Raw genomic sequence first — 14,531 nt, forward strand, 5'->3', positions numbered from 1 at the left:
GTTTCAACCACAGACTGTTTAGCTCGCTAAGCTAAAGCCTTAACCAAAGTCTTCAGGTCTCAGGCAAGGTCGCTCATCATCACACAAGCAATGGTTCACAAGCACATCATGAGGTACAGGAAGGAAAGAGTTGTGGAATAAAGTTGATGTCGCTTTGCAAATCTCGTGTGACAACACAGAATATTCTTCTGACAGTGACATGCAATAAAACCCAGAGCGGTATATTTAAGGGCACGGACTCGAAACGAAAGTAAAAGAAAAGAAACGAGACAGAAGGATGATTCAACCTTTCCGCCTGATCTGCAAAGGGGAAGAAATATTTATAAAAAGAGTTGTACTGAGATCTCCAGCTTGGGGATCTGGCCCTGAGCAGCAGCACAGAACACCAAGGGCTCTATTCAACCAGCTAGGAACAAGCAACCCCAAGTCCTAACCCCTAGGAAAGAATACGCACAACTGACCTTAGTCCAGTGTTACTGTGGTAAAGTTCAGTAAGCATGAAATAGGAGAAAATGTAGTGAAAAGGGAGGTAATACCTGAATTTGTGCTACAAAAACGAGCTTGTTTATCCTGTTTCAAACATGTATTCCTATGAACATGACCCTAGTTTAAAACTGTACATTAGATTTTTTTTGCTTCACATTATTTTGTTCAGTACATGGATCCTAACCTACGTACTCCCCCCCCCCCCCCCCCCCCCCCCCCCCATAATTGAACCAGAGGCAGCTGGTGAGAGGAGCTATAGGAGGAAGGGCTCATTGTAATGCTGGAATGGAATCAACGGAATGGTACCAAACACATGGAAACAACTTTTGACTCCATTCCATCGATTCCATCCCAACCATCACAATGAGCCTGTCCTCCTATAGCTCACCCCACCAGCCGCCTCTGAATTGCACATAATATACCCCCCCCCCCCCCTTTTCTTTAAATCGTAAGAGCCAGTGGTTATTGAATAGGGCCCTTGGTGTTTATTTACAACAAAATATCCAAACATACAGTAGTCAGTGCAACACGTCAATTGTCTCAAGCCCTAATTCTGGGTTAACAGCTTCCTATGAAAGACAATGGCAAGATCAGTGCATTTGAAGCTTCACCTACAGTCCCTAAAGCTAAAGTAAAAAATGATTGTTGTGATAGGGTAAATGGAGCTTCAGTTTCTTGCCTGCTCCCGGATCAGTTTGTGCCGTCTGGCCAACTCCTATGACCATTGTCACACCTGAAGTTGGCATTCGCAAGAAAGCACAAACAGATCTGGGACCAGGTTAGTATCCTTTATAGGGTTATATTAAATCTTCTGTATTATTCATTGGCTTTGCATAATGACTACTGGCTACGTTTAAGCTGCAGAAATGTCATTTACACTTCATAGGGGTCCGGTCGGGTCCAGTCCAGTGTGGTTCCTCAGTTCTGGGGAGCGGGGCTGGAGCTTGGGGAGGTGGTGTCCAGCCCAGGCCAGCCAGGGACACTGTGCCTGGGCAGAGTCCCCTCCATCAGCCTCTCCATCCACAGCCCCAGCCTGTCTAGCTTATGGTGCACCTCCAGACTGGTAGCCCTGGAGGACCGCCCACCACCCCTCCCTCCCCTACCTGACGAACCCCCCTCCTCCCTGGACCTTGAACGTGAGCTCGACTGGGATCGCGACCTTGACCGAGACTTTCTCCTGGAGCCTTCGTCAAACGATGAAGACGATGAGCTCGAGCTCTCTCCGCCAGTGTCCGTGTCCCCGGTGAAGACAGGTCTGAAGAGACAGAAGTACTTCTTGTGTCCATTGAGGGCCAGAACATGGCCTGTGAAGTCTCTGGGACGACCTGAGAAGGGAGAGGAGTATTCATCCCCCTCTCCTCCTCCCCCCTCCTCCTCCTCCTCTCCGTGGGTCAGGGCCCGGGCTGCAGTAGGACAAGACTCCAGGAGAGATGGCATCCACTGGCTGTGTTTGTCTGCATTCAGGAAGGAGAAGTGTAGGGTCTGGGTCCTGAGGGTGGGCATAGAGAGACAGACACAATCACAGACAGAGAGACAGAGTGAGTGTAGCACATAAATACACTAATTACTAGCGCAAGTGTAGCATAATACAATATAACACAGAATGCATTTCATTTCTGACACAATATAAAGTGTTGAGGTTATTTTCTAACGCAGTACATTTTCTGTAACCTTTATTTATACATGTTTGTCTCACTCATTTATATATTACAAAAAATATATATTTTGCAAGAGAGGCTAAGCAGTGTATTGCATCTTACCCGGAGAAGGAGAAGACCTCTTTGGCGTACTTCCTGAGCAGAGCATTCTTGGAAGTGTCAGTGAGGACTAGGACCACGTTGATGTGACCAGGTCTCAGCTTGACCAAGTTACTGATGTAGGTGATGTTTGTCAGCTCCGTCACCTCCACAAAGTCCTTCTTAGGAGGACGACTGGTAGGGTGGGGAGAGAGAGGAGAGAAGAGTGTGAATACTCATGATACTGAAGAGCAATATCCTTGCGCATGCATGCCACGCACGCCTTCCCACATTTTCACACACTTATTTTATTGTTACCTGGAAGTATTGGCTCTACCAGGTGAGTCGTCAGTCTTTGGTGGGTTCTTTGGCTTTGGTTTTTGGGGAGGCTTCTCTTCACCCGAGTCACTAGTGATGAAGAAACGGTGAGAGAACAGCTGTATGTCTGTCTGCTATCAGAAGACGTATGACTTATCATTCGACTACAGACACTGACTGAAAAGTCAATGTTTAAGGTTGAGTTAACTCTCCTAACATAAAAATATGCAGCATCATGGGCTTTCCAAGTATATTTCAGAAAGACAAATGTGATTCTACATGTTTCTATTGTAAATACTGTCTCAACAAATCCTGATAACAGAATATATGCCGGGCTTGTGGAGCCTTTTGTGGAAGCAAACACCAGAGGGGTATACTACAAAGAAGAATTAATGAGTTGGCTATAGATTTTCTGGTTCACAAAAAAAGCTAAACTTAGATATAGTTACAGTCAAGTTTGGACACACCTACTCATTCGAGGGTTTTTATTTTTGCTATTTTCTACATTGTAGAATAACAATGAAGACATCAAAACTATGAAATAACACATACAGAATCATGTAGTAATCAAAAAGGTGTCAGATAAATCAAAACATATTTTATATGTGAGATTCTTCAAAGGAGCCACCTTTTGCCTTGAGGACAGCTTGGCACAGGCTTGGCATTCCCTCAACGAGCTTCATGAAGAATGCTTTTCCAACAGTCTTGAAGGAGTTCCCACATATCATGAGCACTTGTTTCCTTACCTCTGCGGTCTAACTCATCCCAAACCATCTCAATTGGGTTGAGGTCGGGTGATTGTGGAGGCTAGGTCATCTGATGCATCACTCTCCTTCCTGGTCAAATAGCCCTTACACAACCTGGAGGTGTGTTTTGGGTCATTGTCCTGTTGAAATACAAATGATAGTCCCACTAAGCGCAAACCAGATGGGATGGCGTATCGCTTCAGAATGCTGTTTTAGCCATATTGGTTACGTGTGCCTTGAATTCGAAATAAATCCCAGACAGTGTCACCAGCAAAGCACCCCACACCATCACACCTCCTCCTCCATGCTTCACGGTGGAAACCACACATGCGGAGATCATCCGTTCACCTGCGTCTCACAAAGACACGGCGGTTGAAACCAAAAATCTCAAATTTGGACTCATCAGACCAAAGGACAGATTTCCACTGGTCTAACGTCCATCGCTCGTGTTTCCTGGCCCAAGCAATTATCTTCTTACTGGTGTCCTTTAATAGTGGTTTCTTTGCAGCAATTCAACCATGAAGGCCTGATTCACAGTCTCCTCTGAACAGTTGATGTTGAGATGTGTGTGTTACTTGAACTCTGTGAAGCATTTATTTGGGCTGCAATCTGATGTGCAGTTAACTCTAATGAACTTATCCTCTGCAGCAGAAGTAACTCTGGGTCTTCCTTTCCTGTGGCGGTCCTCATGAGATAGTTTCATCATAGATAAAGCTTGATGGTTTTTGCGACTGCACTTCAAGAAACTTTCAAAGTTCTTGAAATTTTCCGGATTGACTGCCATTCATGTCTTAAAGTAATGATGGACTGTCGTTTCTTTGATTATTTGACCTGTTCTTGGTTCTTGCCATAATATGGACTTGGTCATTTACCAAGTAAGCCAGTCTTCTGTATACCACCCAACCTTATCACAACACTGATTGGCTCAAACGCATTAAGGAAAGAAATTCCACAAATAAACTTAAGGCACGCCTGTTAATTGAAATGCATTCCAGGTGACTACCTCATGGAGCTGGTTGAGAGAATGCCAAGAGTGTGCAAAGCTGTCCTCAAGGCAAGGGTAGCTACTTTGAAGAATCTCAAATATATTTTGATTTGTTGAACACTTTTTTTGGTTACTACATGATTCCATGTGTTATTTCATCGTTTTTATGTCTTCACTATTATTCTACAATGTAGAAAATAGTAAAAAATAAAGAAAAGCCCTGGAATAAGCAGGTGTGTCCAAACTTTTGACTGGTACTGTATATGTGTTTTTGGTTGAGTCAATTAGACCATGACTATTTCAAGCTTATTTTTCATATATATATTTACATATTTAGGCAAGTTAGCAGGCCTACGGTATGTAAACTAACTTTGAGTCCCAGCCCCAGAGGCGGAGGCTCCCATGCTCACCTGAAGGCCTGGATGATGACAGTACCAAAGAGGATGAACAGAGCAGAAAAGATGAGAGACAGGATGGGCATCATCTCTCGCCTAGAAGATAAACATCAACACGTTTAGATGATATACTATAATTCTATGATACTTCCGTTGTCAATTTTTTTCTACCATAAAACACCAACAAAAGGTTTAATAAATGTGTTGCAGAATTATGTCAATCACCATCTAACCCAGGGGTAGATAAACTTTTTTTGGCCCACAACACCAACCATGTGAAAAAAAACTATAATCAACAGCCAATGTTAACTTTTTTTTCTTTTGGGCTATGGCAGTCAACTGCATGACATTATCAGTATTTCTGACTGTCTCAACTCACTCACTCTCATACTTTTCATTTGCGGCTATGACTAGGGCTGTGGAGGTCATAAAAGTGTGTCAGCCAGTTACTGTCATGCAAAAGTCTGCCGGTCTCACTGTAATGGGCCGTTAATTAACATAAAAAATGTTGAGCATATCGAGGACTCCACGCATACAAGCTGCATACAAGCTGCATACAAGCTGCATACAAGCTGCATACAAGCTGATGTGCGCCTTTGGAACATCTACATTTAAAAAGCCTCAAATCAATTTAATATACTGTACACCATCACAATAAATCCATTATTTATTTTTAGCCAGGTCTAAAGAAACAATATGATATGAAGAAAATGTATTTCAGAAGAACAGAATATGGAGTTGGCCTACTGTATATTATCTGGCTAAACTCCATGCCATAGGCTGTACGTTTGTTCATTTAGCTAACAAGATACCAGTGCACTTGGAAAGTACTCAGACCCCTTGACTTTTTCCACATTGTTACCTAACAGCCTTACTTTTTTCCCTCATCAATCTACACAATACCCCATAATGATGGAGCAAAAACAGGTTATATATTTTTTCAAACGTATAAAAATAAAACTATTTAAATCACTTATTTACATAATAATTCAGACCCTGTTATGAGACTCGAAATTGAGCTCTTGTGCATCCTGTTTCCATTGATCATCCTTGAGATGTTTCTACAACTTGATTGGAGTCCACCTGTGGTAAATTCAATTGATTGGACATGATTTGGAAAGGCACACACACCTGTCTATACAAGGTCCCACAGTCGACAGTGCATGTCAGAGCAATAACCAAGCCATGAGGTTGAAGAAATTGTCCGTAGAGCTCCGAGACAGGATTGTGTCGAAGCACAGATCTGGGGAAGGGTACCAAAACATTTCGGCAGCATTGCAGGTCCCCTAGAACAGTGGCCTCAATCATTTTTAAATGGAAGAAGTTTGGAACCACCAAGACTCTTAGTAAAACTGGCCGCACGGCCAAACTGAGCAATCGGGGGAGAAAGGCCTTGGTCAAGGAGGTGACCAAGAACCCCGTGGTAAATCTGACAGAGCTATAGAGTTCCCTTGTGGAGATGGGAGAAACTTCCAGAAGGACAACCATCTCTGCAGCACTCCACCAATTCAGGCCTTTATGGTAGTGGCCAGGCGGAAGCCATTCCTCAGTAAAAGGCACATGACAGCCCGCTATCCCTACGGTGAAACACGGTAGTGGCAGAATCATGCTGTGGGGATGTTTTTCAGCGGCAGGGACTGGGGGACTAGTCAGGATCGAGGGAAAGATGAACTGAGAAAAAAATACAGAAAGATCCTAGATGAAAACCTGCTCCAGAGCGCTCAGGATCTCAGACTGGGGGCGAAGGTTCACCTTCTAACAGGACAACGACCCTAAGCACACAGCCAAGACAACACAGTATTGGCTCCGGGACAAGTCTCTGAATGTCCTTGTGGTCCAGCCAGAGCCCGGACTGGAACCCGATCAAACATCTCTGGTGAGACCTGAAAATAGCTGTGTAGCGACGCTCCCCATCCAACCTAACAGAGCTTGAGAGGATCTGCAGAGAATGGGAGAAAGTCCCCAAATACAGGTGTGCCAAGCTTATAGCGTCATACCCAAGAAGACTCGAGGCTGTAATCGCTGCCAAAGGTGCTTCAACAAAGTACTGAGTAAAGGGTCTGAATACTTATGTAAATGTGATTTCAGGTTATTTTTTTATAAATTTTCAAAAATGACAAAAAAGTATTTGCTTTGTCATTATGGGATATTGTGTGTAGATTGACGAGGGGAAAAAAACTATTTCATCAATTTTAGAAAAAGTCTAACGTAACAAAATGTGGGAAAACTGAAAAGTCAAGGGGTCTGAACACTTTTCAAATGCACTGTATGCTTATAAGTCCCGTGCCATTATTTCATATGATTTTTTAATAAGAAGAATATCATTGAACTTAGTTGAATAAAATAGAAAGGATATTTCCCCCCATTCTGGAGCAAGACCACATATGAAGTGACTATGTTGAGTGTAAAAGTGATAATTTGAAAAACAGGACCTGTAAGCTAGATTTAGAGTTATTTGGCAACTTAGTTCTGAACAATGTTCCCTCTAAGCTGCGCACTTGCGCGGACACGCAGGATCCCCGAGACTGCAGCGCAGCTCCCAGGGACTACAGAGCAGAGTGCAGAAGAAATATCAGCCCATGGAGAGAAGCACGAGATTGAACTCAACTTTGTAGAGTTTTCCCTGTCAGTTAATATAAATGTTATCGATTGAACGCATTATTAGCCAGTTTCAATGCAACATACCAAAACAAAACGAACTACGCAAGATATTTTGTTGTTGGCAGAACGCATCAGAGTAGGATTCTATTGGACACGACTCAGGCCGTACTCTACACAGACCAGTGTGGCATAACACATTTTTTTTCATAACCAATCCATTTGCCTATATGCAAATAAGCAATAGGCATATATGGATCTGTGTCATTTACTTTGAACTGGACTGTGTTTACAGCTGTGGTCATGAATAGATGCACTTGTTTTGAGATCAAAGCAAGAGCTAAATGTAGCCACGTGTGCACATTTTGTTCATATCCTTTGCCAGCTAAGAGTTATTATCCAAGTTATAGATCATTTGTAGTCAGCAATAGTGGAGTGATTGCTTACGATGAGCACAAAAGGTGTAGATTTTAGAGACATCTTTGAAAAGCAAGAGAGGTAGAGAGCTTTTTTTTGTCTTAAAGGGGCAGTGTTGTATTTTGAGACAGGCTTGAATAAGCATAGTAGCCAATAGGCAGAGAGTAGCATAATTTGTCTGATTCTCTGTAATAATGGTATGGGAATAATTCTGCATTTTATTTTGTAAAGTGGTTTCTTGCGTCAAACAACATTTTCAGTCACCTTGTCTGAAGGACAAGTAGATAAATGTCAAGTCCTGCTTGTTGTTTTCGAAAGTCTCATGGAATATATAGGCCTACATTGAACACCACACATTGGCTGCTGCTGTAGGCTGAATGATAGTACAGCCATGTTAAAACATTATGGGATGCATTTTCTACATTGTTTTTGATGGTAGGCCACTCTGGTAGGCCTAGATTATGATCAAAAAGCCACAGTAGCCTTCTTGGCCACTGTTAAAACTAACTTAAAGTGGGTACAGCCTCAGTGTTGACAGCAAATGCATGCTGGAATTTTCACAACGTTCAAGTTTGTACTCAGCATTGGTTGTTTGAGGGAACATTGGTTGTTTGAGGGAACATTGGTTGTTTGAGGGAACATTGGTTGTTTGAGGGAACATTGGTTGTTTGAGGGAACATTGGCTGCGAATGATACAAACCTTAGAATGTCTTCGACATCAAAACACATATGGGCTGTGTGGTAGCAAAATTACAATATTATGTTATGATACCGTTTTAAATCATGGTTGTTTTCATGCAATGGAGTAGCTTTCATAGAACTCTCTCTCTTCATTCTGATTGAACTGAGAGGAGACTTTGAAGCTTGGATTGGCAACTGATTAAGTGATGGCTTGGTGATAAACTTTACAGCCACATCCCATTCTGTGATTAGTGGTGCATGTGAGACATATGTCTCTGATCGGACTAAGCTCTCGTTCATAGATAAGATGTGGTGTGTGTGACCCGAGATAGCCTGAAGGAATAGAACACACATTTCAGTGTTGGCTCTCATCGTTGCTCATGGGAAACTTAGAGTAGTAAAATAACACACACCCCCCCGTGCAGATAAACAACAGGATGAACCCAGAATGGTTTATGGTGCCCAATCTGCATGGGGGTAGGGTGCAGCCATGATTAAAGCATTTTGAGGTCCGCTATATAAAAAGACCCTGTATACTATATGTATGATTTTAAGCACTCGGCAACACAACATTTCGGAGTGTGCGGTCGCCGGTTTCATTATTGCAATAATTTATATTAAATCAAGATGATTGTTTGAAGAAATGACAAAGTCTCGCTCACGTGATTCGAATATTCCACCGCAGCTGCATGATGCGACTATACGCTATTGATGATTTGAGAAAGTCAGGGGGGGGGAGCTCGGTTGCTCGCCTCAGGCTGCACGGCAGTTCTCTCATCAAGTGATGATATTTTCACCCATCAGACTATTCTCAATTGAATTTCGTCTTCACTAATATGTCAAACTAGTCTAGATTTAGAAATGGCCCGTTATCAAATTGGCAGGAACAAAATACATGTCATCTGTATGCACTCAAATAGCGAATGGAGGACGCGGGCTTTTCTGACTGTCCGTTTTCCAATGATGCTCGATGGGCTACTTGGGTTTTATAGCTGAGCTGTGGATAATATGAGCAGCTGAGAAATACATAGACCATTTATTTCACTCCATGCGTCAACCGCTTTGAGGAGCACGCGCTCGCTGTACGACAGGTGATATTACCGCCCAAACGCCATATGCCACGGGCTATCCAACCTTGTTCCTGCCGCTACCCAGTGCTTAATTTGGGAAACCAAGTAAAAATCTGTTCGGGAACATCGATAGTAACATGTTTTGCACAACAAAGCACCTTTCACTAAACTGTTGACAGACCCTCTGCGCCGTTTGAGAAAGGAATAAAAGAGAGGAGTTGGAAACGCATGGCGGTGAGATATTCTGTAGCTAAAACGTAATGTCAGCCTATTGATTATGAAAATATTACAAAAACTGATTACTAGGCTATTCAAAATCATATACAAATTCACTACAATTGTAAGCTAACTGTAAGCCGCCCTGCATAATCAATGAACCAACAGCATCGACTAGGGCTACACGTTCTAATATGCAGTAGGCTACAGTTGAAGTCGGAAGTTTACATACACTTACGTTGGATTCATTAAAACTTGTTTTTCAACCACTTCACAAATTTCTTGTTAACAAACTCTAGTTTTGGCAAGTCGGTTAGAACATCTACTTTGTGCATGACACAAGTCATATTTTCCAACAATTGTTTACAGACAGATTATTTCAGTTAATTACAATTCCAGTGCGTCAGAAGGTTACATACACTAAGTTGACTGTGCCTTTAAACAGCTTGGAAAATTCCAGAAAATTATGTCATGGCTTTAGAAGCTTCTGATAGGCTAATTGACATCATTTGAGTCAAATTGGAGCTGTACCTGTGGATGTATTTCAAGGCCTACCTTCAAACTCAGTGCCTCTTTGCTTGACATCATGGGAAAATCTAAAGAAATCAGCCAAGACCTCAAAAGAAATTGTAAACCTCGACAAGTCTGGTTCATCCTTGGGAGCAATATCCAAACGCCTGAAGGTACCACGTTCATCTGTACAAACAATAGTATGCAAGTATAAAAGGAAAAAGGGGAAAGCTTGCAAGCCGAAGAACACCATCCCAATCGTGAAGCACGGGGGTGGCAGCATCATGTTGTGGGGGTGCTTTGCTGCAGGAAGGACTGGTGCACTTCACAAAATAGATGGCTTCATGAGAAAGGAAATGATGTGGATATATTGAAGCAACATCTCAAGACATCAGTCAGGAAGTTAAAGCTTGGTCGCAAATGGGTCTTCCAAATGGACAATGACCCCAAGCACACTTCCAAAGTTGTGGCAAAATGGCTTAGGGACAACAAAGTCAAGGTATTGGAGTGGCCATCACAAAGCCCTGACCTCAATCCTATAGACAATGTGGGCAGAACTGAAATTACGTGTGCGAGAAAGGAGGCCTACAAACCTTACTAAGTTACACCAGCTCTGTTAGGAGGAATGGGCCAAAATTCACCCAACTTATTGTGGGAAGCTTGTGGAAGGCTACCCGAAACGTTTGACCCAAGTTAAACAATTTAAAGGCAATGCTACCAAATACTAATTGAGTGTATGTAAACTTCTGATCCACTGGGAATGTGATGAAAGAAATAAAAGCTGAAATAAATCATTCTCTCTACTATTATTATGCTAGTGAGGTAGGTTTATTCGAGGTAGGTTTCATCATATTTTCGAGCACGATTTCTGCTTTTGTGCTGGTGAGTTGCCTCGGCTTAAATTAATGTAGTAGCCACCGAACTGAGGATGGTGGTATAAGAAAACAGTCCATTTTGCAGCAGTGTAGCGGGCCTAGCCATTCACTGTGGGGATGATTCATGTGCCGCCTTTTCCCATAATCTAAGGGTGCTCTCTCAGTGGTTGAATGTCTTTTAGATTTTAATCATTTTAATTTCTAAGGTTAACCACATTACAATGACTTTGAGATACAAAGACAATATTAAATATATATATATTTTAAAATTTCAGGCTTTTGGTCATTTTCCCGTGAACCCCATTTTCATATCAGGCAACCCCGTATGGGGTCACATCCCCTCGTTTTTGGAACCGCTGACCTAACCCAATTGAAAACGGACCAAATACAGAATTATCTTACCAGTTGGAGAAGAGAAGGTCATCATAGATTTGAAGGAAATAATCGTAAGCTGCATTGATCCACTGAATCAGAAACATCTAGAGTTGGGGAAGAAGAGAGAAATTGCTGTTTAGTTCAGGTAGAGTGCCGTCGTAGTTCAGGTAGGTAGGTGTGTGTGTACCAGGTGTGCATGTCTCACATGGGTCAGTTCGTTGTTTAGTTCAGGCAGTGTAGCATCATACAGGTAACTGCCAAAATAATGGAAACACTTGAGTAAATGAGGGATACAAAGTATACTGAAAGCAGGTGCTTTCACACGTGTGGTTCCTGAGTTAATTAAGCAATTATATCCCATCATGTATACAAATTCTGGGCAAACCATTATTTTGGCTACCATAGCTATGCCCCCATAGGATGACAATGCGCCCATCCACGGGGCACAAGGTCACTGAATGGTTTGATGAGCATGAAACTATGTAAACCATGTGCCATGGCCGTCTCAGTCACCAGATCTCAACCCAATTGAACATTAATGGGAGATTCTGGAGGGGCGCCCGAGACAGCGTTTTCTACCTCGATCAACAAAAACACCAAATTATCAAACTTCTCGTGGAAGAATGGGTATCGCATCCCTCCAATAAAGTTCCAGACACTTGTAGCGTCTATGCCAAGGTGCATTAAAGCTGTTCTGGCTCGTAGTGGCCCAACGCCCTATTAAGACACTATGTTGGTGTTTCCTTTATTTTGGCAGTTACCTGTAGCTCAAGTAGGCAGGTGTGTGTGTGTACCAGGTGTGTGAGTGAGTGTGAGACTCACGGGAGCCAATTCGTTGTTTAGTTCAGGTAGCGTGGCGTCATAGCTCAGGTAGGAGGGGTCTCTCTGCAGGAGCTCCAGCTGCTCGTGGAGGCGGGTCTTATCATCGTCACTGCCGTTCCATCCACCAATCACAGACCGGTACACAGCCTTACCTCCCGGGCTCCGCCTCTCCAGTATCACCACCTGTCATGGTGCAATCAAACACGAGCGCATAATGTGTGCGTACTGTACGATACGATATACATTATTGCCCATTTGTGTGGGTGTGTATTGTAAGCAAAGCATGTGTTTATTACTAACCTGTGCGAACAGTGGGGCCTGGTTGTGGAGCAAGGCCTGACACAGTGGTTGTTGCTGTCTCTGGTAGACATATGTGAAGCGCAGGACGTCTTTAGTGTTGGACGAGGCGAAGGTCAGGAAGGCCTGGTTACCAGGGACAAACCCTGGCTCCTCACCAGTGATCAGCAGCACACAGTACCTGAGTGAGTGAGAGAGAAAATAAGGAAGAAGATTAACTGTATTTTCCTTAAGGATCAGAAACGTGTCTTTCTGCTTTGTTCCAATAACCACACAAACATAACACTTATAACTCAGAATGCATGCCAATACAATACGTCATCCTTAGGATTATCCCGACGCAGATATACAGTATATCAGAGTCTTTATTGCAGTCACACTGCAAAGATAAGATCTCACAACACGTATAGAAGTGTTGAACATCTCAGGAACCACAAAAAAGTTACATAGAAATCATCTGATATGTGCAGTGCACAGTGAGACTGCAATAAAAGCGACCTAAGACAGAGGCGAGCTCTGTCCACATTAGCATACCACTTAGAATTAAGAACACATGCCCAAAACATGAGTTCATTCTAAGTCAGGCCTGGGCAAAGGATGGCCATATGCGGCCCGCGACCTGATTCAATGCATCCCGTAGAATCCTGCTCAGATCAAAGAATTTGCGATAGTAAAGTTTTGAAAGAAGTATTTGTCATTCAAATTAAAAGCCCAATGAATACTCGCCTTTGTGTAATGATTTAACTCCCATGGCTTGTGGGACATTTATTTTGAAGGCACGTATAAATAACAACTGCACGAGGACCGTCAGTGACTGACAGGCTGACACACACGTCACAGTTACAAATAGTAGCTAGCTAGAAATTGCGCAAAAATGAACTTTTTCAAAGAAAAGGAAAGTAGACAATGAATGTAGGGTGTTCCAGCAAGAGTGGACATTGACATATTTCTTCATTGAGGTATCAGGGAAAGCTGTGTGGTTAGTGTGCAAAGAGAGCATCACTGTCTTGAAAGACTACAACTTGTCCCGACACTTCCAGACGAAGCATGCAGAGAAATATAGGAATGTGTCTTCTGAGCAGAGGGCAAGAGCATCGAAAGAGTTGCTTTCTCATTTGCAAAAGCAGCAAGGACTTTTCACAAAACTGCATTCAGCAAACAGAATTGCGAGAGCTAGCTATGTACTCTCCCACAAAATTGCTAAATATTGCAAGCCATTCTGAGGGTGAATTCATTAAAGAATGTTTAATTGACTGCAGCAATACCTTGCCCCGACAAGAAAGAGCTGTTTGAAAATGTTTCCCTGTCAAGGCGAACAGTGACACGGCTTGTTGAGGACGTCACAGAGAATATGGAACAACAGTTCCAAAAGCTCATCAATAAGCTAAAGGACCCTGGGATGAAACACCTCCCTCTGCAACTGGATCCTGGATTTCCTGACAGGCCGCCCCCAGGTGGTAAGGGTATGTAAGAACATATCCGCCACGCTGATCCTCAACACAGGGGCCCCTCAGGGGTGCGTGCTCAGTCTCCTCCTGTACTCCCTGTTCACTCATGACTGCAAGGCTAGGCATGAATCCAACACCATCATTAAGTTTGCCGATGTCAACAGCGGTAGGCCTGATCACAGACAATGACGAGACAGCCTATAATGAGGAGGTCAGAGACCTGGCCGTGTGGTGCCAAGACAACAACAACAACCTCTCCCTCAACGTGATCAAGACAAAGGAGATGATTGTGGACTACAGGAAAAATACTGAGCACACCCCAATTCTCATCAACGGGCTGAAGTGGAGCAGGTTGAGCGCTTCAAGTTCCTTGGTGTCCACATCACCAACAAACCAAGCACACCAAGACAGTCGTGAAGAGGGCACGACAAAACCTATTCCCCCCCCAGGAGACTGAAAAGATTTGGCATGGGTCCTCAGATCCTCAAAAGGTTCTACAACTGCACCATTGAAAACATCCTGACTGGTTGCATCACTGCCTGGTATGACAACTGCT

The 14,531-nt window shown here is 43.1% G+C and overlaps 1 protein-coding gene across 1 annotated transcript in view; it reads right to left on the reverse strand.

The window, feature by feature from the left end:
• Positions 1-1,261: 1,261 nt before the first annotated feature.
• Positions 1,262-14,531, reverse strand: part of LOC120065005 (dnaJ homolog subfamily C member 16-like) — a 32,835-nt gene continuing 19,565 nt past the window's right edge. The window contains exons 10-16 of the mRNA XM_039015639.1: positions 12,531-12,708; positions 12,231-12,413; positions 11,436-11,512; positions 4,682-4,762; positions 2,541-2,630; positions 2,247-2,417; positions 1,262-1,975 (exon numbers count right to left, since the gene is read on the reverse strand). Coding sequence (XP_038871567.1) covers positions 1,405-1,975; positions 2,247-2,417; positions 2,541-2,630; positions 4,682-4,762; positions 11,436-11,512; positions 12,231-12,413; positions 12,531-12,708 — 1,351 coding nt within the window. The 3' untranslated portion in view covers positions 1,262-1,404. The remainder of the gene's footprint in view (positions 1,976-2,246; positions 2,418-2,540; positions 2,631-4,681; positions 4,763-11,435; positions 11,513-12,230; positions 12,414-12,530; positions 12,709-14,531) is intronic.

Source organism: Salvelinus namaycush, chromosome 20, assembly GCF_016432855.1.
Source record: "Salvelinus namaycush isolate Seneca chromosome 20, SaNama_1.0, whole genome shotgun sequence".
NCBI lineage: Eukaryota > Metazoa > Chordata > Actinopteri > Salmoniformes > Salmonidae > Salvelinus > Salvelinus namaycush.